This window comes from Thamnophis sirtalis, unplaced genomic scaffold (assembly GCF_051295495.1).
Source record: "Thamnophis sirtalis isolate CommonGarterSnake01/CBP01778 unplaced genomic scaffold, rThaSir2_p1.2 scaffold_4, whole genome shotgun sequence".
Lineage (NCBI taxonomy): Eukaryota > Metazoa > Chordata > Lepidosauria > Squamata > Natricidae > Thamnophis > Thamnophis sirtalis.
In genome coordinates, this window is record NW_028261384.1 from 129,722,176 (window position 1) to 129,744,104 (window position 21,929).

Below are 21,929 nucleotides of genomic sequence, written 5' to 3' on the forward strand. Positions count from 1 at the left end.
GCCTGTTTGGTATCCATATCTCTCAATTATCTCTTTCAAAATATTTTTTATAGCATTGTGATGTTTCTGTCTCATTTTGAAAGATGAAGTGTTGTATATTGAGGCACATTAGAAATGACAATATCTAAAAATTTGGAAAGAAATTCTCTCTGTGATGTCAAAGACATTGAATTAGAGAAAAAGAATTAGAAAAGGTGCAGAGAAGAGCAACAAAGATGATTAGGGGGCTGGAGGCTAAAACATATAAAGAACAGTTGCTGAAACTGCATATGTCTAATCTGATGAAAAGAAGGGCTAGTGGTGACATGATAGCAATGTTGCGATATCTCAGGGGTTGCCACAAAGAATAGGGAGTCAGGCTATTCTCCAAGGCACCTGATGGCTTGACAAGAAGCAATGGGTGGAAACTAATAAAAGAGAGAAGCAACTTAGAACTAAGAAGAAATTTTCTAACAGAACAATTAATCAGTGGAACAACTTGCCTCCAGAAGTTGTGAGTCCTCCAACACCCGAAGTTTTTAAGAAGATATTGGATAACCATTTGTCTGAATGTGGTACTGCGTTTCCTGCCTAAGCAGTGTGTTGGATTGCAAGATCTCCAAGCCTATTTTTCTATTCTATTCTAATTAGACATATGGGTTAGACTGTTAAACTGCCAAGAGGAAATTCAGTGGAAGACGCAACATTCTTTCTACATATTCGTTAAAAGCCAAAACGTTGTGCTTCCATGTTTATGCTTTCTATGTGTTCACATTTTAAAATGTAAGATCCAAGAAGTTTCCCTGAGCCACTGAGATGCCAAAGAGAGTGAGACTTGAGATGAGGCTTGCAAAAAACAAACAAACTGTGTTTTATTTATGGCCAAAGTAAAAAGGCTGGGTGACAAAACTATACCCAAAACATAGAGACAAAATGCATGTAAGTTATAGCTACACCTAGGTAAAGTTTGTCTAGGATCTTACACATTTGTTTAGCCCATCAGAGACAAAAGATGATTATTCAATGTGGACAATGTCTTACCCATGCCCTCCCCACTTATCCATGGAGTGTTCTTTGTCCATGCTCTGTCCATGCTCTGTTATCTTACAAAGTATCCTTTTCCTTGTTTGTTCATGTTCCTAGTCAACCCCCTTTATCTATGGAGCAGGATGTTCCTGGGAACTGTCTACAAGGTGCTCTGAAGCAAATTACAGAAGCGAGAAACCAGATAGGATACAATTCTTTTACAGAATGAACTCCTAACAAATGATTCCTAACCACAGCAAAAGAGTACAAGCAACTTTTTTAACAGAAGCAAAGAGCAAAGGTTAGATGGATTCATGCCAATATGACCTTTCAAAACAATTCGGCCTTTCACCTTCTTTCCATTATTTCTTCCCATTCGTCTCATCCCCCCGTCTTTTCCCCCAGTGTGACTGAACCCCTTTCTCAAGATAATCTCATTCAATAAGTGATGAACTTATCTTTGAGTTACCTAGTTTTCTTGCAAAGATGGATTCAAGAGATCCTCTGTAAGCAAAACATCTGATTTGTATCACTAGTTTTCTTACAATTATGTAATATAATCCTTCTTGTCTCCCATCTCTGAAGCAATTCCCTTTTACCTGATCTCCCCTTAAATAATTATTCTAGCTCATTCTCTAGTACTATCCCTTGCCTCCCTTCCCCCACAAAAAATTCTTAATCAGGGCCTTATTCCATATATCAGTGGGAATGTGATTTAGACTGGAAAAAGTCTATGGAATAAACTAACATTGATTAATGTTGCCATAAACCAGATTCTGTTCTCAGAAGAAAACAAGTTTGTCAGGCAGCTGTTACTTCTATTTCTATTCTTCACTGATGAATATCTGCCAGACTTAATCAATAAAGAAAAAAGTGACATGGAACAAAAGAGTAGAATCATATCCAGATAATAGAAAGAATAGAAATGCTTTCTGTCTAGAATGCACATTCAGTCTCCAAATAAATTTTGATTTTACCTCATAGAAATTTCTTTTCTGTGTAGAATGTGATCTGAGCAGTTACACATATACAATACTATAGTGGAATTGTGTTTGAGACAGAATCATTGGGAAACTAGAAAGCAGAACATTGAGGGAAAAACTCAGATATCTGTTAAGCAAGATCAAGTACAGTGGTAAAAATTTGATGAAGATGAAACAAAGTGAGGGGAGAAAAAACACTATTTTACTGTTTACCCAGTTATTATGAACGATATAAAAAACAAAGTAGAATCTCTGAGATTAGGGAGGTTAACTGAAAGGAAATAAAATTTATATTTCAATAATCTATGCCATCCCCCAAATAGATTAACTAATTCTCCAACCAGATTTGGCAGCTGATATAGTTAAGGATAATAACTACATACAAAGGATCATCAAGAAGCTCTTCAGATGGAATTGTTTTGAAGGTGATTAGGTTAGACATCATGTAAATCAGAGAAATAATGCCACCAATGATGAGATCACCTGAATGGTAAGACTTGTATTTAATACTAGGGTTGTTGATAGTGGATTTAGCATCATGGCATATGACCTGAGAAAGCAGTTTTATCACCCACAGCCTGAAGAGTAACATAGCCAATCACGGATGTTTGTTGCCCAAATGATCATTGATATGGCTTCTGAATATAGGACAATTTAACATTTCTTCTCAGGGATCATTGAAATGCAGAGACATATAGGAAAAACAATCAGAATCACAGATATTCTTGCTCCATATTTGAATGTGTTTAGGAAGAAGAAACATTAATAACATCACTCAGTTTTGATTGGGTGTCTGTTTTGCTCTGCTCTTTGAAACTCCCTGGAGACCATAGGAGTAGAATTAAACAATGCCAATTATCTCTTGTTCTTTTGGTGTTGCAGAAGAAGATAATTGATCTCATCTAGGAGAAAACAATTTCATTATTTCTAGGTAGCAACAAGAGGAGAAATGGATTGCAGTCAAGGGGATAAAATCTAAGGAATGGAAATAAACAACCTAGTGAAAAAGAACACGTTTACCAGCTTTGTAATGGTATGGCATGGTATGACACAGAAGTCAGGCACCTTGACTAGACTTCCATAATGAAAAAAGAACATTATTAAATAAAAGAAGCCATTATTTGTCAGCAAGCATCAATGGCTTTAGTTTCTCTAGAGCATCAGGGTTCCATGTAACATGCCCATAGCAAACAAACTCTGAGACAAGCAATTTCATCAAAGAATAAGTTTATTGGATGTCATATTGGCACAGGCTGGTAAAAACCGACTCTGAATATTCCCGTGGTTTTCACCTAATTAAAAGTAAAAGTTTTCCACTTTCTCAAAACTATCAGTCACATGATCTAATCCAGTGGTGGGTTCTGGATCCTGTCACAACCGGTATGCTGCACACAGGGCCAGGCATCCTAGTCAGGCATGCACGCTGGGGACGCATGTGCACGCCACTGCCCTGTGACACCCAGCTGCTCGGCAGGGGTTACGCAGGCGCTGCACGCTGTGCACATGTGCACAATTGGCTGGACACGTTATAAAGAGGTATGGCACATGGGTGGGCCAAAAGAGCCACCATACTGGTACGGTGGCCGCTACTACTGGTAAGGTCGTACCAGGCCATACCAGAACCCACCAGTGGTCCAATCAAGATGCTGTGCAGTTGCTAGGTGACTCCAGCCCCCTCCTTCTGAGTACCTACAGGAATGTCCTTGGTTCTCAAGAGAAAGTGTTTTGTTTTGACTACAGTACCCCAACTATCTCTATTCCCCCCCTATCCCTCTTCCCCAGGGTGTCAGCACTGAAGTCTCAAAAGCTGGCCTCAGTCAGGTCAGCTTCAGAGTTGACATAGGGTTCATTACTCTTCTCTGGCCAATGGATCTTGGAATGTAATAAAATAGGTTAATTTTACAAAATGTATTGCCAGTATTGTTATGCTTACAAGGACAAGGCCATGGATTTTTCTTGACACTTTCCAAAGTGGTTTGTCACTTTCTTCTTCTTAGGATCAAGAGAGAATTATGGATGGAATGCCACTGAGTAATGGGAAGAAAAGTTAGGAGGGCTTGATTGATTGGAAAGTGGAAGTTTTTAATTTTGGAATGAGAACAGGAATTGTAAGTAGAAGTGTTGGAAATGCAAGCCAGGTTAAAGATAGTTGACCTACAACAAAAGAGAGCAAGAAGGATGTAGAGAAAAATATTTGTGGGAAAGAATTGAGAAAAAGATGTTTTTAAATAAGTTGGAGAAAAGATACAAGAAGAAAGGTGCAGAATTGAAACAGACTTGTCCTTATCTCTTGTAGTAGGGGACCAAAGATGTGTGGGGGTTCTTTGTTCTTTTTGTTTTTAAACTGGGTTGGCAGGAACCTATTATATATGGTCTACTGCAGGGCCCCCAACCCATGGTCCATGAACTGCCATCAGGCCACAGCATGCTGTGCCAACAAGCAAAGCCCCATCTGTAAGGTGCAAGCAGGATGTGAAACCATACCCCCTCTGGTTCAGGGGAAAACCTTTCTTGTAAGGGTAATGATGACTTAATAGATGACCAGCTGCTGTAATCCTGTAATACTGTAATGCAGAGGTGGGTTCCTACCATTTCGCACCAGTTCGGTAGAACCGGTTCATCAAATCTACCAAACCGGTTAGAAGAGATTCCACCAGTGGACCCGGAAAGCAGGCCACACCTATAGAAGAGGTTCCAAAATTTTTTGAAACCCACCACTGCTGTAATGGTAGGACTGAATCAGCAGGCTTATTTGATGGTTACCACTTTAAGAGTCTGTATTGTAAGAGAGGCCCTGTTGGGGCATATCTCTCTCTCCATGTGTTCTTCCCTGCTGTAGCTGCTGATTCATTGTTTGACCTTTGCCTAGTACATGGATGTATATTAATACATGTAGAGATAAACCACTATTTATTATTACAAACCTTGGTTTGATGTTTTCATTTTTATTTATTTATTTTGTCAAGCATGTATTATATAACATATCTAAGTATAAACATGGGGCTGCCCCTGAAGTGCATCCGGAGACTGCAGTTAGTTCAGAATGCGGCCGCGCGAGTGATAGTGGGCGCACCGTGGTTCGCCCACATAACACCCATCCTCCGCAAGCTGCACTGGCTACCTGTTGATCTCCGGGTGCGCTTCAGGGTGCTGTTGACCACCTTTAAAGCCCTTCATGGTAGTGGATCTGAGTACTTGAGAGACCGCCTTCTGCCGATTACCTCCCTCCGACCGATAAGATCGCACAGACTGGGCCTCCTCCGAATTCTATCCGCCAGTCAATGTCGACTGGCGACTACACGGAGGAGAGCCTTTTCTGTTGCAGCTCCGACCCTGTGGAACGATCTCCCCATCGAGATACGCACCCTCACTACCGTCCAGGCCTTCCGTGCAGCCCTCAAGACCTGGCTCTCCCAACAGGCCTGGGGATAAGTCTTTAATTTGCCCCACCCGAGTGCTGAATGTTGAATGCATGTTGTGTTTTTACTACTTTATTTTGTTTACATATTGTTTATTTTGTATTGCACCCCCTCCCTAATGTTTGTAAGCCGCCCTGAGTCCCCTCAGGGAAAAGGGCGGCCTATAAATCTTAATAAAATACTAAAAAAAATATATAATAAAATACTAAAACATGATTTTGAATACATTAAATGGATACAAATAAAAAGAAACATTAGGACAGGGATGGTAAGTACTTTGGTGCGCTTATGCACACCCCTTACAGTCCATTTAGGAATGGGGTGAGGTTAACAGTAGACAGTCTAAGATTAAAGTTTTGAGGGTTTGGGGAAGAAACCACAGAGTCAGGTAGTGCATTCCAGGCATTGACCATTTTGTTGCTGAAGTGGTATTTTTTGCAATTACGTTTGTATCTATTGTGTGCTCATGTATTGTTGTGGTTGAAGCTAAAGTAGTCATTGACAGGTAGGACATTGTAGCAGATAATTTTATGTACTACACGTAGGTCAGAGCATAGGCGGCATAGTTCTAGGTTGTCCAAGCTAGAAATTTCGAGCCTGGTGGTATAAGGTATTCTGTTACAAGTAGAGGAGTGGAGGATTCTTTTCATGAAATATCTCTGGACTTGCTCAATTGCGTTAATGTCCAATATACAGTGCGGATTCCTGACAGACAAGCTGTATTCGAGAGTTCATCTAGCAAAGGTTTTGTATGCCCTAGTTTGCAGTACAGTATTACCGGAACAGAAGGTTCGCAAGATTAATGCCTTTTTGGCAATGTTATTACAGTGTGCTCTGGCACTTAAATCATTAGATATGAGTACTCCAATGTCCTTGACAGAGTGAGGTTCATCTACAAGGTCATGTCCACCCAGCTTGTATTTTGTGTTCTGATTTTTTCCCAATGTGTAAGACAGAGCATTTGTTCATTGAGATTTGAAGTTGCCAATTGTTTGACCATTGTGACACATATTCAAGGTCTTTTTGAAGGGTAGCAGCATTGTTGGTGGTGTTAAATAGTTTTACATTGCCAGCAAAGAGAACACAGTTGCTTATAATATGATTGCAAAGGTCATTTATGTAAAGTATAAAAAGTGTTGGTTCTAAAATGCTGGCTTGGGGGACACCACTGTTAACAGGTGCAGAATTTTTTGTCTCACATAGTCACACTGTATGCACTCTGTGTCAGCCTCTGCTTTGCTGCTGCTTTGGCTGCCATTGAAATGGGGAGGGGGGCATGGTATTTGGGAGGGGAATACTAATTGTGCTGGAGGAAGATTCTGGAGTTCTGCTGCCTGTCGGACTGCGCATGCAGAGGAGGTTCCCGCCAAGGCCAAAGGCACCGACATTCCATCTTGGTGATGCCTTTCGAAGTTATCTCACACCTGACACTTGGGAGAATTATGATTGGACTGCAACTGGAATGCCAAGGGGTGGGGAATGGGTTATTTTATATATCACTCGCTTTCGCGCCTAAATAATCAGTCGTCGCTTTGCTACGCTTCCGATCATTTATAATTAGTAAAAGTACACTTGATTTCTATCAATGGAGTCTCGTGGTTTTCTTTCCTAATTACTCAATGAAGGAGTGCTGACACTCTGACATCTCTACATGAAACTGGTCCCTGGTGCCTAAAGGGTTGGAGGCCACCGGTCTACTGCATGCCTTTGGGAAAATATATCCCTATTGTTACTTATTTGAAAATAAAAAGAACAGTACAGATCCACCAGCAAGATTACACTACTTCATTTTTATTTTTATTAGATTTATACAGTTCTTATAAAACTTAATAGATGGGCTTCAATTGTTTCCTGTTTTCCTGTACTGAATTTTTGATATCAGATAGAAATAGTGTATAACTAATCCTGCATTTTTAAAAGACTGCTATTGAAAGAAAATATAACTGGTCCTTAAGCAAAGAATAGAGTTTCCTTTCTCATGCACTGCATAGATTGCTCTTAATTTTTTTTTTGGGGGGGGGGGTTAACTATCTTGCCAAATTGAAAGCCATTCAACAGAATGAAACTTGACATAGAGAAAGAATCTTGATGGATACAAATAAATAAATAATAAATAAATCTGGAATTCAATTTTGTTTCTTTATCAACTGTTTCTTTCGGTTCAGGTCAGGCCTCAGCACAATAATGTAGCATTTGGGGAAAAAGATGCAGCTCAGTAATCCTGCTGCTGAAGACAAAATGGAGAAGATCTCCACAGCCACCAAGTATTTTCCCTTGGTGCTCAGATAGGTGGGAATAAACAACACCCAGACACTGCAAAAGACAAACATGCTGAAGGTAATAAATTTGGCTTCATTAAAGCTGTCAGGTAACTTCCTGGCTAGGAAGGCCACTGTGAAGCTGACAGCAGCCAAGAACCCCATAAAGCCAAGGACAATGTAAAACATGATGGGTGAACCTTCATTACATTCCAGGACAATTTCTTCAACCATGGAGTGTGTGTCTGATTCTGGAAATGGGGGGGAAATTGCCAGCCACACACTACAAATGGTGGCTTGCACCAGGGAGCAAGACACGACAATTGTGTTGGTCAGCTTTTTCCCCACCCATTTCCTGATTTTGGAACATGGCTTGGTGGCCATGAAAGCAAGGACCACTATGGTTGTTTTTGCTAATATACAAGAAAGGGCTACAGAGAAAATGATGCTAAAAGTAGTTTGTCGCGTGAGACATTTTATTTGGTTAGGTTGCCCAATGAAAAGCAAAGTGCAAAGGAAGGAAAGCAGGAGAGCAAGAAGAAGAGTATAACTGAGATTCCTGTTGTTGGCTTTGACTATGGGAGTATCCTGGTATTTAATGAAGATCCCCAGCAGCACAACTGAGATGAAAGAAAAGAGGAAAGCCACACTGGTCAAGGTGATTCCCAAGGGTTCTTTGTAAGACAAGAAAGTTGCATGTTTTTTAATGCAAAGCACCTGGTCCTTGTTAGCATAGCATTCTTCAGGACAGGGCAAACAGTCATCTAAATCTGGAAGAGGAAAGAAATTTGTTAAGCAGATAAGTATGCAGTGTTAGTTCAGTCTTTCCCAAATTTCAGAAATAACACATTTCCATGACTGGGATTTCAAGATATTTGGAAATTTAAAATCTAACTTATAGTAAAGGCTGTAGGTCTAAAAATGAACTGCTTGACAACAGACTCTTAAAATTACTATAATTTTAATTATTCACTTGTTTATTTACTAGAAAAATTATATGGCTTTCCGACTCACAGTGTTGCTGGGTATCTTATAAAAATAAGACTCTATATCAGTGCTGGCTAACCTTTTTGTCCCCGGGTGATGAAACTACACATGCATGCATGACAGCATGCACATGCGTGCCCACACCCATAATGCAATGCATGTGTGACACCCCCACCCATCCACCCCAGTGCATCTGCATGACATCCCCCTGTTCTCCCCCCCACCCTACCATGCCTCTCTCGTGCCCCATTTAGGTCCTAGCAGGCCTCTCTGAAGCCTCCTGGGACCAAAAACAGGGCACAGGGGGTATGCCCCCCCCCATACGCCACACATGCATGCACATTTCCTACATGCATGACAGAGTCTCAAAAACCAGCTGTCTGACGGGAGGGGCGCACATGTGCAATGGTGCTAAGCTGGGGTGACAGCTCACCTCAAAGAGGGTTCCATGTGCCACCTGTGGCATGTGTGCCATAGGTTTGCCATCATGGCTCTACAGGTATATCTTACATTTTCCTGACAACAACATTCAGACCAACCACTTGTTGAACTCCACATATCCCTTGAATTCTTGTGCCTGATGACAAAATGAAATTTTCATGGCCTTTTAAAAGAAAATCACAGGGCTGGCCCATTGTATCTCTACAGGGATGATGTTCCACAGGGAGGGAGACAGCCCAGAGAAGGCTCCCCTCAGTCCTCTAGAAAATGGCATCTTGAATGACAAGGTTTTTTTTTCATTTGCTTTATCAGTGAACAGCTGTTATTTTATTTTTTTTCCTGCCAAGCTGATTTTTGAGAAGCCAAAGCTCTTGATTTTGAAAAGAAAAGTTTTAGACAGGTTGCTGACTCATTGGGATAAGAGAGCCATAGATTTTTAAGTCTGAGGTGAGTGCAAGGTGATGGTGGGGAGATATTTTTCCCCAACTTCTTACTTTTTCCTTCTTCTTACTCTTTTTCATACAGTAAGTGAATAAGTTATCTGCCTGCCGAGAATTGCCAAGCTGACACCCTGAGGGGTGGTATTCCCTACTGGTTGGCAAATGAGAGCATGCACACGCTTTCTGTGCATGCACTTTGGGCAAAAAAAGAGCCTAAATGGGATGCCGTAGAGCCAGACTGGATGGGCGGAGCCACCCATGATTCCGCTACCGGTTCAGGCAAACCAATCCAAAGTGGTAGAATACCAGGTCTAGATACGCTTCTTGGAATACAGAAGGACTTTTATTGTTGTATTCAAAGAAATTCAATGAGACATGTAGCTCTATACATTGGAGAAACAAAACAGCTCACTTTACAAATGCATGGTCCAAGATAGAAGAATAAACCCACAAGGACAAGATGCATTTCAAACACAAAGGTCACTATTTTGATGACACATTCTGGACAGAAAAGGCCACTCTTTGAAAGAAGGGTTAAAGAGGCCATCTACATTATGATTGAAGAAGCCTCTCTCAACAGAAGGATATGACACTACCTATCTCCTGTTTACAACACATCCCTTTCAGCAGTTCCAAGAAACTTCCATACCCATTTGCACTATTCAATTATCCTGAGGCCACAGTTAAACCTCCAAGTGGTCTCAACGACTCTCAGAATTCTGAGCTCTCAAGAGTGCTAATGATCAGACAACTGCAAGGAATATGAATCCTTCTATTCACCACCATTCAGTCAGAACTGAAGAAGTTTCTTGGATGAGAAGTGAAACACATTCAAGAAAAAACAAAGAAAGTCCAGTTGCTTTTTTTTGGGAAAAAAGCAACTTTGGGACATGTTACAAATGGTTACATTGTAACCATTCCACTTCTCCTGGACTGTATGGCTCAATGCATCAACATCAGCAAGTCTGGGTTGTACAGTATTTCGAAGCTATTGACCATCAGAGTTAATAAATATCAATGCTCCTTGCATGGTATCTGTTGAACTGTTCTTTCATGGAATCTCTTACCTGTCTCGTTGGCAATTTTCCCTTCTGGGCAACGAAGGCATTTGTAACAGCAAAATGGCTTCCCTTCTATTGTGATCTTGATGTAACCCAAGGAGCAATGATCATTGCACAAAGAAGGAGGTCGAGTCTGTTAATAAATGAAACTGCAATACATTTAGAATTTAGATGTTAACCATCTAAGAAATTATTATCTTTGAGGAATCTTTCCTTTTGTTTTAGTGAGTTATGAAACATTCCATACTAGCATGAAAGGTTTGATTTATTTCCCAAAATATACTTTCAAGCAAAATAAGTCAGGGAAATCAGGGGTGGGTTCCCACTGGCATTACTGCCAGTTTGGTGCGTGTGTGATTTGCATGACTTATTTTGCACCGAACCGGTGTGAACCGGTAGCAACCCACCTGTGATGCAAATAGGAGAGTCTCTTATTCATCAGATAGAGCTCAAAGATTAAGGTTGTTTAACTTAGAGGTAGGAGTAAATTGAGTTCCTTTTTCTTTCTTTTTTTTTAAAGCCAGTTTTATTACACAAAATGTAAAGTTTATTAATTTTACTTCTCACTGGTTTGTTCTGGCATGCTTCTAATGATGTCAGAGTCACCTGGGTCAATAATAGCAAGTGTACATACTCTGTAGTACTTCCCACAAGCTGTTCCCAGTTCAATATTGTTGCCACTGTAGTGATGCACACCAGTTTTGGCCAACATAGCATAGTACTCAATTTCTGATTTTCTCAAAGCAGGACAGTTATTGGCTAGGATAACCAACTTGGCTTTGCCCTGTCGAATCATTTTCAGAGTTTGTTTATATCCAAGTACATATTTACCACTTTTCATAACCAGCTGAAGTCTAGAGTTTATGGACTCTAAAGACTTTTTCATCTTCTTGGTGGCCACCATCTTGCCGGCTCACGTCGGCCCTGCCGTTGCCAGAGGAGCCCCTCTAAGATGGCCGGGCAACGAGGAAAGGAAAGGGAGTTCCTTTTTCTTAGGACTTAGAAATTTGCTGACAGTTAGAACAACTAATCAGTGGGACAAGTTGCCCCTAGAAGGTGTGAATGCTCCAAAACTGGAAGCTTTAAAGAAGATGTTGGATAGATGTTCATTTGTCTGAACTGGTGTAGGGTTTCCTGCCTAAACAGGGGGTTAGACTTGAAGACCTTGGAGGTCTTCTAGTCTGCTTAGGCAGGGGGTTCCAACTATTCTATTCTATTCTATTCTATTCTATTCTATTCTATTCTATTCTATTCTATTCTATTCTATTCTATTGTAGTCATTCTATTCTATTCTATTCTATTCTTATGCAAAAGTCCTGTGCATCAAGCATATTGCTTTTTATTTACTTGATTCATTAATTTGTGCAATTCTTCAAAACCTATTCCAACATTAGCTATAGCCTAAGCATTGAGCCACCCCTTTAAAAATGAATAAATAGTACCTGGTTAAAAAGGTTGGCCCAGACAATTTTATCTGTCGATAGAGAGAACAGGTTTTCTGTTCGAGCTGATGGATTTACTTTTCCAACCTTGACTCTATGAAAGGATTGATTTGGGAAGGTGATCCAGTTGATAATATCAAAGCCAGTTGCAACCTTCCCATTCTGGTCAAAGAAAATATTTTCTCCAGCACTGTTGTTAAATGAGACTTTTCTCAGGTAATGATGAAGCTCAGGGGAGGAACATGGCAGTAATTAATATGCATGAATAGTCAAAATATACAGCAATGTTATTTTATAAAATACTATTGCACTCCTAAATACAGATTGTCCTCAACATATATCCAAAATATTCATTGCTAAGCAAGACAGTTGTTGAGTGAGTTTTGCCCCATTTTATGACCTTTCTTGCAAGGGTTGTTAAGTGAGTCACTGCAGTTGTGAAGTTAGCAACAGGGTTGGTAAATGAATTTGGCTTCCCCATTGACTTTGCTTGTGAGAAGGTTGCAAAAGTTGATCACATGATCCCAGAACACTGCAGCTGTCATAAATACACACCAGTTGCCAAGAATCTGAATTTTGATTATGTGATCATGTGCAGTGCAGCTGTCTTTAGTAAAACAGTAATTAGTCACTTTTTTCACTGCTGTTGTGACTAAATGAATCATTGCTAGTCAAGACTACTTGTAACAGTGTGAATTAATCACTGCTACTGGCAACAGCCAGAAGATTCATCAAAAGGAAGAGGGACCTGCTAAGGTAGCCTAACAACCCTCATTTCATTTTTTATCACCTAGAGGAACATGCCTCCATTACCAGAAATTTTCATTCTAAGAGTCTGTAACCCCAACATTTTGTCCTTTGCTTCCCTCTCATATTTATGCATCTAACTTGAAAGTATAAAAGTCTTTTCAAAATTATTTGCCTTATGTGTTGAGAGTGAAAGTGGGTTCATCATTTCCCGTTAATTTTCCAGAGCTTCTCGCACTATTCCTAAAATTGAGGAGTCCTTTTAAAAAAAACACCGAATTACCATACTTTTTGGAGTATAAGACAGATTTTCCTACACCCCCCCCATGGGTGAAAATTGTGGTGGGTCTTATACACTAAATGTTGTCAAAGCCCCACCCATCCACTGGCTCCCACCCTTTGGCCATTTTTGGCCTCCGCACGTCATTTTCGGCCTCTGCACACTTTGTTCTAGACCTGTTATACACTGTGGAGATCGCCACAGCATATTGCTACCTTCACGCATCATGTTTTTGGCCTCCATGCATTGCATTTTTGACCAGTTCTAAGTGGTAGGGATTGGCAGCGGCTGCTTGAAACTGGCCGAATCTCTGCTGCCTGGAACTTGCCGAAAATACAATGCATGGAAACCAAAAATGAGGAGGCCAAAAATGCAATGCAGGGAGGTGAAGCTCAGCAGCAATGTCCTGTGGTGATCCCCACACCCTGGAACAGCTTATTGGCAATATTCTGGGAGGCTGAGCCAACAGGCAATCAGCTATTTGTGCTAAGACTACAATAACAGCAGACCAGGCTGTTTTCTGTTTGTTGCAAGGACTCTAGCCAGATGAATACTAATGGATGCTGGTAGGCATAGGCAGCATTTTTCCCCCTTGCTTTCACTTCCAAAAAAGGTAGATGTGTCTTATAGCCCAGAGTGTCTTATACTCTGAAAAATATGGTACAATGTAATTAAACAATGGCATGAAAGAGGAGACACACAGATGAATACCCATTTTGATCTTCAGATACTAAAGTGGTTGTATGCTTACAGACCAAAGTGGTGCCATTTATTTATAAGATAATGCAAAGTCCATTTAAAATATGAATATAAAAATAGTCGAACAACTGGAAATTTGTCTCATAAATAAACGATCTGTGAAGAGCCAACCGCTTCATATGGGTTGCATGAAGCGGCCATTCGGATCCATCTAACACTCAGGGGTGTCAAACTGGTGATCCGTGAGCTGGATGTGTCATGTAGAGGCAACACCCACCCCATGAAGGGAAAAAATCATGATATGTCACATGATGGTAACATGACACAGCAAGTTTGACACCCAAGTCAACAATCCACTTTATTGTTACATTTCTTTCTACAGAATGTATGGAATGTTATAGATATGGAAGCAATATCATATGCTAGATAAATAAATATAGGATATTACCTGCCACATTTGATGATTAAGAAGCTTCTGCTTCCCACTACCAGCCATTGCTCTGTATTTAGAGTGGGATGTAAGCATGGCTTGGAGAGCATGTGCCACAGCATAGACTGCATTGTAGATACTGTAGCTTTGCCCAGTCATACTGAGTTCAAAAACAGAGCTTGGAAGAGTCTCCAGCTTCTCTTCCCCTGTGCATCTTTTGTCCGATTCTCCGTTTAAAGTGGATTTTGAGAAAGAACAGCCAAAGGCTTGTTCCCAAAAGACCCTTGAAAGACTGTCTTTCTCTTCTGGAACATTGTTTCTCATCTGAAGAAATGTATTGAATCCTGATAGTTCTTTTGATGAAGCTGAGAAAGAAAGAGCCCCATGGATGAAGTCCATACTTCTGTCTCTTTGAAATGGAACTGAAGTGTATTCCATCTGGGCTGGGAAAATCCAAACTTTGTCCTTTCTCTCCACTGTGCTGTCCACAATTTCCGAAACAGAGGAGATCATTCTGAAAATTGCCATTACGTGGTTTTCAGAATACACAATCACAACGCTGGAGGTCGCTGTCATCATGACTCTGTATATTTTAAGATTATTATCCAGTTGCTCTCCCAACTCATTCGAAAATGCTTTCATTGGAAGCTCTTCAATGTAATCAAAGCAGATCCCCTTTTGGGAAAATATTATAAGCACTTTCCTCAGAAATCGTTCACCGATCTCATTTTCATGACAAATCACCCCAATCCAGGTCCACCTAAAATGCAGCAGCAACTGGAGAATTCCCATAATTTGAAGATGTTCGTTTGGAAACATGTGATGAAAGAACACTGAGTAAATCATGTTATCCAGCACTGGAGCTGAGCCATAGGTCAACTAAGCAGGGGGGGAAAAAGGAAAATAAAATACCTCAGTCCACAAAAGACAGGAAGTATGGGGAATGTTTCAGAAGAGACAATAGACCTGCCTAATTTTTCAGTAGAGTAAATGGAAAGAAGGAGAGCAATGTCCCAAAGGTGCTTTTTCAGGACACAAATGGACTTTCTTTTTTCTTTTTCTTTGAAGACTTCTCATCCAAGAATGCAGGCCCATCATCCACTCAGAGCTGAAGAAGCTTCTTGGATGAGAAGCAAAACATCTTCAAAGAAAAAAAAATAAGAAAGTCCAGTTGCCTCCTGAAAAAAAAACATCTTTGGGACAACCATGACCTAGATGACTGAGAATCTCCAAAGAAAGCAATACTTACTTACTTATTATTTGTTACATTTTTATGCTGCCCATCTCCTCTACAAGGTGACTCTGGGTGGCTTAGACATTATCGATCAAGTAAAAAATAATAATTAAAACATTTAAACTACCCAGATTAAAATGTAAAATACTTGCAGAACTGTAGGACTGATGTTAGTCCTTAGATGTAGTCTAAGAAGCAAAAAGCTCTATCTTTACTACTTTATTATAACAGTACTTTAATATTAGCCTGCAAGATCCTCTTATTCCCTCACGATTTCACAAAAATTGTTATGGAAGAGTTAAGAGTCTACAGTAATTTCATAAGAGACGCCATCATTTTCCAAAAAGTACAGGTAGAAGAAAAGATATTTGATAAACAAACGTCATCATTATGAATAACCAGTGCCAACTAGATTAGATAAACCTTCTTTTTAGAACCATGGGTTTAAGACTTAAAAGAACCATGGTGATCTTCCATTCAAAAAACACCATAGAAATCTAAAATATATATCTGTCCACCTTTCCTTGAAAATTTCCAGTGATATAATACCTGTAACTCCAAGATACAGTATATGCTGCTTCTATTAACAAGGAACTTTCACTGAAAACAAGAGTACAACATTTTATTTTAATAAATGAAATCTTAAAATTATGCCAAAAGGTTAAGAGGATTTATCTCTTTCCTAGATATTCTGTTCTCCAAAACACCTGGGGGCAGTACAAGAAGCAATGGGTGGAAACTAACCAAGGAGAGAAGCAATTTAGAACTGAGGATAAATTTCTTGACAGAACATTTAATCAATGGAACAATTTGCCTCCAGAGGTTGTGAATGCTCCAACATAGTCTTTAAGAAGATGTTGGATAACCATTTGTCTTAAGTGGTGTATGGTTTCCTGCCTAAGCAGGGGGTTGGACTATAAGACCTCCAAGGTCCCTTCCAACTTTGTTATTCTATTCTATTCTAAAGAGAAAGTGAAATGTCTTTGCTTGAAATACATTAACAAATGTGCAGTAAATTAGGACTTGAAATTTGAAAACATTGTGCAGCCAGATTTTACTTATGGTCTGATTGCCATTAATTACAACCAACAGAGGAAATTTCATTAAACTGGAACACAGATATCAGATAATACACAAATGTGGGGTGTTTTTTTCTTCTGTTTTAAATAGGTCTTACCAGTGGAATCTTGTAAATGCTAAGAATGTCTGCCATAACTCGAGAGATATGAGAATTGGGTCCTGCAATAACACAAACTGAGTTTTGGTGGATACTACATTTGTAGTTGGGAACCCAACTATCATGTGAAGAAAGAAGCTCCATAGAAGCAAGGTAGGTCCATGTTGCCATGAAATAGCTGTTAGATATACCAAAGCCCAGAGTGATGTTTGGCAAAATCTGAGGATTTTCATTGATCTCCTTTACAGCACAGATCAAACTCAAGATATGCAAGTAGTTCTGTAGAAACAAACTTCAAGAGAGAGTAATGTCTCTGTCACAACAGAGAACTTAATTGCATTTAGTTTAATAATCTTTGTTAACAACAAGGTCCAAAACCAAAGTCTATGCCCCCAAAGAAAAAGAATGTGTAGAAACTAATTGCCTTCACAAGTTTCATGGGTAAAATACAGATATTTGGCACATAACTTTTTTCTTATGGCAGAAAGTGAAGAGGAACTAAAGAGCCCCTTGATGCGAGTGAAAGAGAAGAGTACAAATGTTGGCTTGAAACTCAACATTATGAAAACTAAGATCATGGTATCCAGTCCTCTCAATTCCTAGCAAATAAATTGGGAATAAATGGAGGTAGTGACAGATTTTATTTTCCTGGGCTGCAAGATCACTGCAGATGGGGATTGCAGCCAAGAAATTAAAAGAGGCTTGCTCCTGGGGAGGAAAGCTATGGCAAATCTAGACAGCATACTAAAAAGCAGAGACATTACCCTGCCAACCAAAGTGCGTATAGTCAAGGCTATGGTTTTCACAGTTGCAATGTATGATGTGAAAGTTGGACCATAAGGAAGGTTGAAGGCCTAAGAATTGAGGCCTTTGATCTATGGTGCTGGAGAAGACTCCTACGAGTCCCTTGGACTGCAAGGCAATCAAACCAGTCAGTCCTGGAGAAGATAAACCTTGACTGATCTTTAGAAGGCCAGATCCCGAAGACAAAACTCAGATACTTTGGCCACCTAATGAGAAGGAAGGACTCACTGGAGAAGAGCCTAATGCTGGGAAAAATTGAAGGCAAAAGAAAAAGGGGACGGCAGAGAATGAGGAGGCTGGATGGAGTCACCGAAGCAGTAGGCGTGAGTTTAAATGGACTCTGGGGGGTGGTAGAGGACACGGAGGCCTGTAGGAATGTTGTCCATGGGGTTGCAATGGGTCGGACACAACTTCATGTCTAACAACAACAACACACTTCTTTGTAGCATTTTATATTTGTATATAACTTCAATGTTGTACATTGAAGTACATTTGTATGGCAATATCTAAAATATAGAAACAAATAATGTTCAGCTCCTAAGTTATCCTCTCTTTGCTATCAAGGGACAGAAAAATAATGGCTTGTGTTTAGACTGTGCTGGATTTTTTGTGCCATGAAAGCATAGGAGTGAATCATAGGGAATCCAGAAAGCAGAGTTTGGGGAAAAAAACCAGGTATCTATTAAGTAAGAACAAGGCAAGTGTATATCTGGAAATTTTATGAAGCTGAAATGAAGCACAGAGTTTCTTCTAACCATTTATGGTGAAATATATAAGCGATAGAGTAGAATCTCTTAGCACAGTACTGTCAACTGATAAGAGATGAAAGTTATATTTCAATCATTTGTGTGCTCCTCAAAATATGTTGACCAGCCAGATTTCAAAGCTAACATGGTTAAGATAAATAGCTACATACATGGGATCATCAAGAAGTTCTTCAGATGGAATTCTTTTGAAGGTGATCAGGTTCGACATCATGTAGATCAGAGAAATAATGCCACCAATGATGAGGTCACCTGAATGATAAGATTTGTATTTAATGCTAGGATTGTTGATGGTGCATTTAGCATCATGGCATAGGATCTGAGGGAGTAATATTATAACCCACAGCCTGAAAAGTAACATAGCAAATCACATCAGCGATTTGCCAAAATGATCCTTAATATATACATATGTAGGACAACCTAACATTTTGGCTTTTTCTCTTTGTTGGCCAGAATGCAAACAAGTATAGGAAAAAAAGCAGTCAGACTTATGCAGCTTGGTCTTTAAGCCTCATATTTGAATATATTTAGTAACAACAGATATTAATAACATCAGTCAGCCTGGTGGGTTGGGTCCCTGTTTTGCTCTGCTGTTTGAAACTCCCTGGAGTCCATAGGAGTAGAATTAGACATGGTCAATTATGGAGCACAGCATCCTTCGATCAATGTTTTCTGAAATTGCAACAACAATTAATTGATCTCATATTGGCATGAATGGTCTGCAGTTTTCACCCAAAACAGACTGACAGCAGAAAAACAGATTGCTCTCAAAGGCAAAAACAAAACAAAACAAAACAAAAAACAAACAAAATAAATAACCAAAAAAATGAAAAATAAAATATTTTCCTGGTTTATATTGATATAAATGGCATGACATACATGAGTTTTGCCCTTAAAGTAGGCTTTTAAAATGAGAAAATAACAAAATTCAATCAAAAGCAGTTGATTATCTGTCAGAAATTGTTCATGGTTTTACATCAACAAGAAAATATAACTTTTGTCTGGTTAGCAATCCTTTAAGTGTTTATATTTATATTACATGTCATAATTTTTAAAGATGTTGTCAACAGAATAAAAACAAGTATGGATCAATTTTGAATTGAAGAAATGAAAAAACAAGGAAAGAAATGAAAAACAAAAAAAGCACAATAAATAGAACAGAATGAAGAATAAATGGAGATAGTCATAAAAATATGACTTTCTTCCTAACAGCAGTTAACATGAATAGATACATTGATGTTATACTCTCTCTCTCTCAAGTTACATCATAACTTCTTCCTTTCCATAATATAGCCTTTTGAACAACCAAATCCATAAATCATTTTTTTCATAAAATGTCAGTGTTTTGAGCCACTAATACATTTAATTAGTGTTCCTTCTCTGTTCAGACATGTACATATCAGAGGTGGGTTCCTACCAGTTTGGTAGAACCGGTTTGTCAAATCTACCGAACCGGTTAGAAGAGTTAGAAGTGGACACGGAAAGCCGGCCACACCTACAGAAGAGGTTCCAAAAAATTTTGAAACCCACCACTGGTCCTTGGATATGATTATTCTACACTATCATGCTCATATTTATAAAACTCAGTGCCTCTGTGAAAGGTAAGGATGACTACTGCATTTGTGGTGCAATCAGAACATTGCGTGTGTTGAAGTTGTTTTAATGCAAACCAAAGATGCCTTTTAAAAAACAAGTTTACATCATATTCTTATGCATGCCAGTGCTGTGTGTGAGATAATTTAAGCTGGTTCTGACAAGTGTCATCGGCATCTTCATATCTGGTCACATGGGCGGCAAGCCACTCCCACAAAGGAGGCCACACCCACAGAGTAGGTTTGAACAATTTTTGAAACCCACCACTGGTACATATGCATGTATTTGAACCCAAAATTTTCTGAGGTTTTTTTTTCCGTGTTTTGCAGCGTATTAGCATGATCCCTCATATTGTCCACATTTCCACCATAAATTGAAAGCATCTTTTAACATTCTAGTTAATTTTTCTGTTGTTCTATATCAGCAGTGTCAGAATATTCATGATTGGTAGAGACATGGTAACAAGGTCAGCCAATGAATAGGCATAGCCACTAAGCCAGCCAATGAGGGCTGTTTAAAAACTGAAACAGTATCTGCTGCAGATAGCTAGGTGTCTGGGTGTGGCTTAGGCTTAGCTTAACTGCCCTGTATAGAAGAAGGTTCTCTTTGTCTGTATTAAACTCTGTGCTGAAACTGAAACTAGTTTGTCTGCAATTTTGAGCTAGAAATTGTTCTCTCCTGTACTTTGCTGCTTGCGTTTGTTTGCAAATTTCTATCACGTTGGAAGAATCTGCTATTGGCATTATATATTTATTCATGTGTTATTATGTATATAAAGAAGTTAATGAATCCTGCTGAATCAGTTATCGGTGTGTACTTTCTGGATTTGATTTTTGCAACAAACTCCGTCAAGTAGCACATCATTTTATAAACATTCTCTTTTAAATGCCATAGTGTAAATTTCAATCCTTTCAAACACATGTTTTCCCATTGTTCTGTCAATTTCCAACTCTGTCTTCTGCTGTTAATTTCCAAATGTTCTACTATCTAACTAAAAATATTTCTTTTAGCTATGGACACAAGAAGCTTTGTAAACTAAATCGCTATGCTGCCATATTCTCCATGTTATTGATCCTAATGCACTCAGTAGATTAGCCATGACTCTTTACCTGATTTTAATTTCCTGTAAAATGCTTCTTGTGCTATAGTGTATAATGTGCATTTTCAGGCGCAGTCTGAATTTACACATCTGTGGAGATTCTTAGTCATCTGGGTCATGATTGTCCCAAAGGTGTTTTTTTTTCCAAAAGGCAACTGGAATTTGTTTTTCCTTGAAGACATTTCATTTCTCATTCAAGAGACTTCTTCAGTTCTAACTGAATGGTGGTGGATGGATGCCTTGCAGTCATGTCATCATTGGCACTCTTTCTGAGAGTCATTGAGGTCACTTGGATGTTTACCTGTTCCCTCAGAATCACCTGAATAGTGCAAATGGGTGTGGAATTTCTTGGAACTCCTGAAATGACTGTTGTAAACATTCTATCCAGAATGTGGACTTTGCTGTATTCAAAAGATTGATCTTTGTCTTTCAAATGCATATGAACTACTGAATCTTGTTCTGATGTGCCTTATGTTGTGCCATGCCTTTGTAAAGTGGTTGTTTTGTTTCTCCAATGTACAGATCTCTACATGTCTCACTGCATTGTACTACATATATCACTTTGCTTTGCTTGTGTCTGAATGCTTCATGCTTGGAGTGAACTAGCTATTCCATATTTTTAATATACATCTAATATTGTAAAAGGGATATGGTAGCTCAGTGGCTAAGATGCTGAACTTGTCGATCAGAAAGGATGGCAGTTTGGTGGTTCGAATCCCTATTGCCGCATAACAGAGTGAGTTCCCATTACTTGTCCCAGCTTCTGCCAACCTAGCAGTTCAAAAGCATGTAAAAATGCAAGTAGAAAAATAGGGACCACCTTTGGTGGGAAGGTGACAGCATTCCGTGCGCCTTTGCCATTTAGTCATGCCAGCCACATGACCACAGAGACATCTTTGGACAGCACTGGCTCTTCGGCTTTGAAACGAAGATGAGCACCACCACCCCAGAGTCAGAAATGACTAGCACATATGTGCAAGGGGAACCTTTACCTTTTAATATTGTGAATTTTAAAACCTAGATTAACCTTAATTGTACTCTACCATAGAAAACCATTGTACATTAC

At 39.3% G+C, this 21,929-nt stretch overlaps 1 protein-coding gene and 2 pseudogenes across 1 annotated transcript; all 3 read right to left on the reverse strand.

Moving 5' to 3' along the window:
* Positions 1-5,706: 5,706 nt before the first annotated feature.
* On the reverse strand, positions 5,707-7,052 carry LOC148046562 (uncharacterized; annotated as a pseudogene).
* Positions 7,053-7,533: 481 nt separating this feature from the next.
* LOC148046563 (vomeronasal type-2 receptor 26-like) lies at positions 7,534-21,302 on the reverse strand. Its single transcript, XM_087714843.1, has 7 exons — positions 21,165-21,302; positions 18,324-18,490; positions 16,604-16,781; positions 14,211-15,071; positions 12,037-12,264; positions 10,601-10,727; positions 7,534-8,435 (listed from the first exon to the last, which is right to left on the reverse strand). The coding sequence occupies exons 1-7, from the start codon at positions 21,300-21,302 to the stop codon at positions 7,534-7,536; spliced, it is 2,601 nt and encodes an 866-aa protein (XP_087570969.1).
* Positions 11,119-11,568, reverse strand: LOC106542285 (large ribosomal subunit protein eL30 pseudogene; annotated as a pseudogene).
* Positions 21,303-21,929: the final 627 nt, after the last annotated feature.

Coding starts and splice junctions, on each gene's coding strand:
- LOC148046563 (XM_087714843.1), bottom strand. CDS start 21,302: ATGCATTTGAAAGACAAAGATCAATCTTTTGAATACAGCAAAGTCCAC. Junction 16,782..18,323: donor GAACTTCTTGATGATCCCAT/GTATGTAGCTAT, acceptor TATATCTAACAG/CTATTTCATGGCAACATGGA. Junction 12,265..14,210: donor TTAATCATCAAATGTGGCAG/GTAATATCCTAT, acceptor TCCTCCCCTGAG/CTTCATCATTACCTGAGAAA.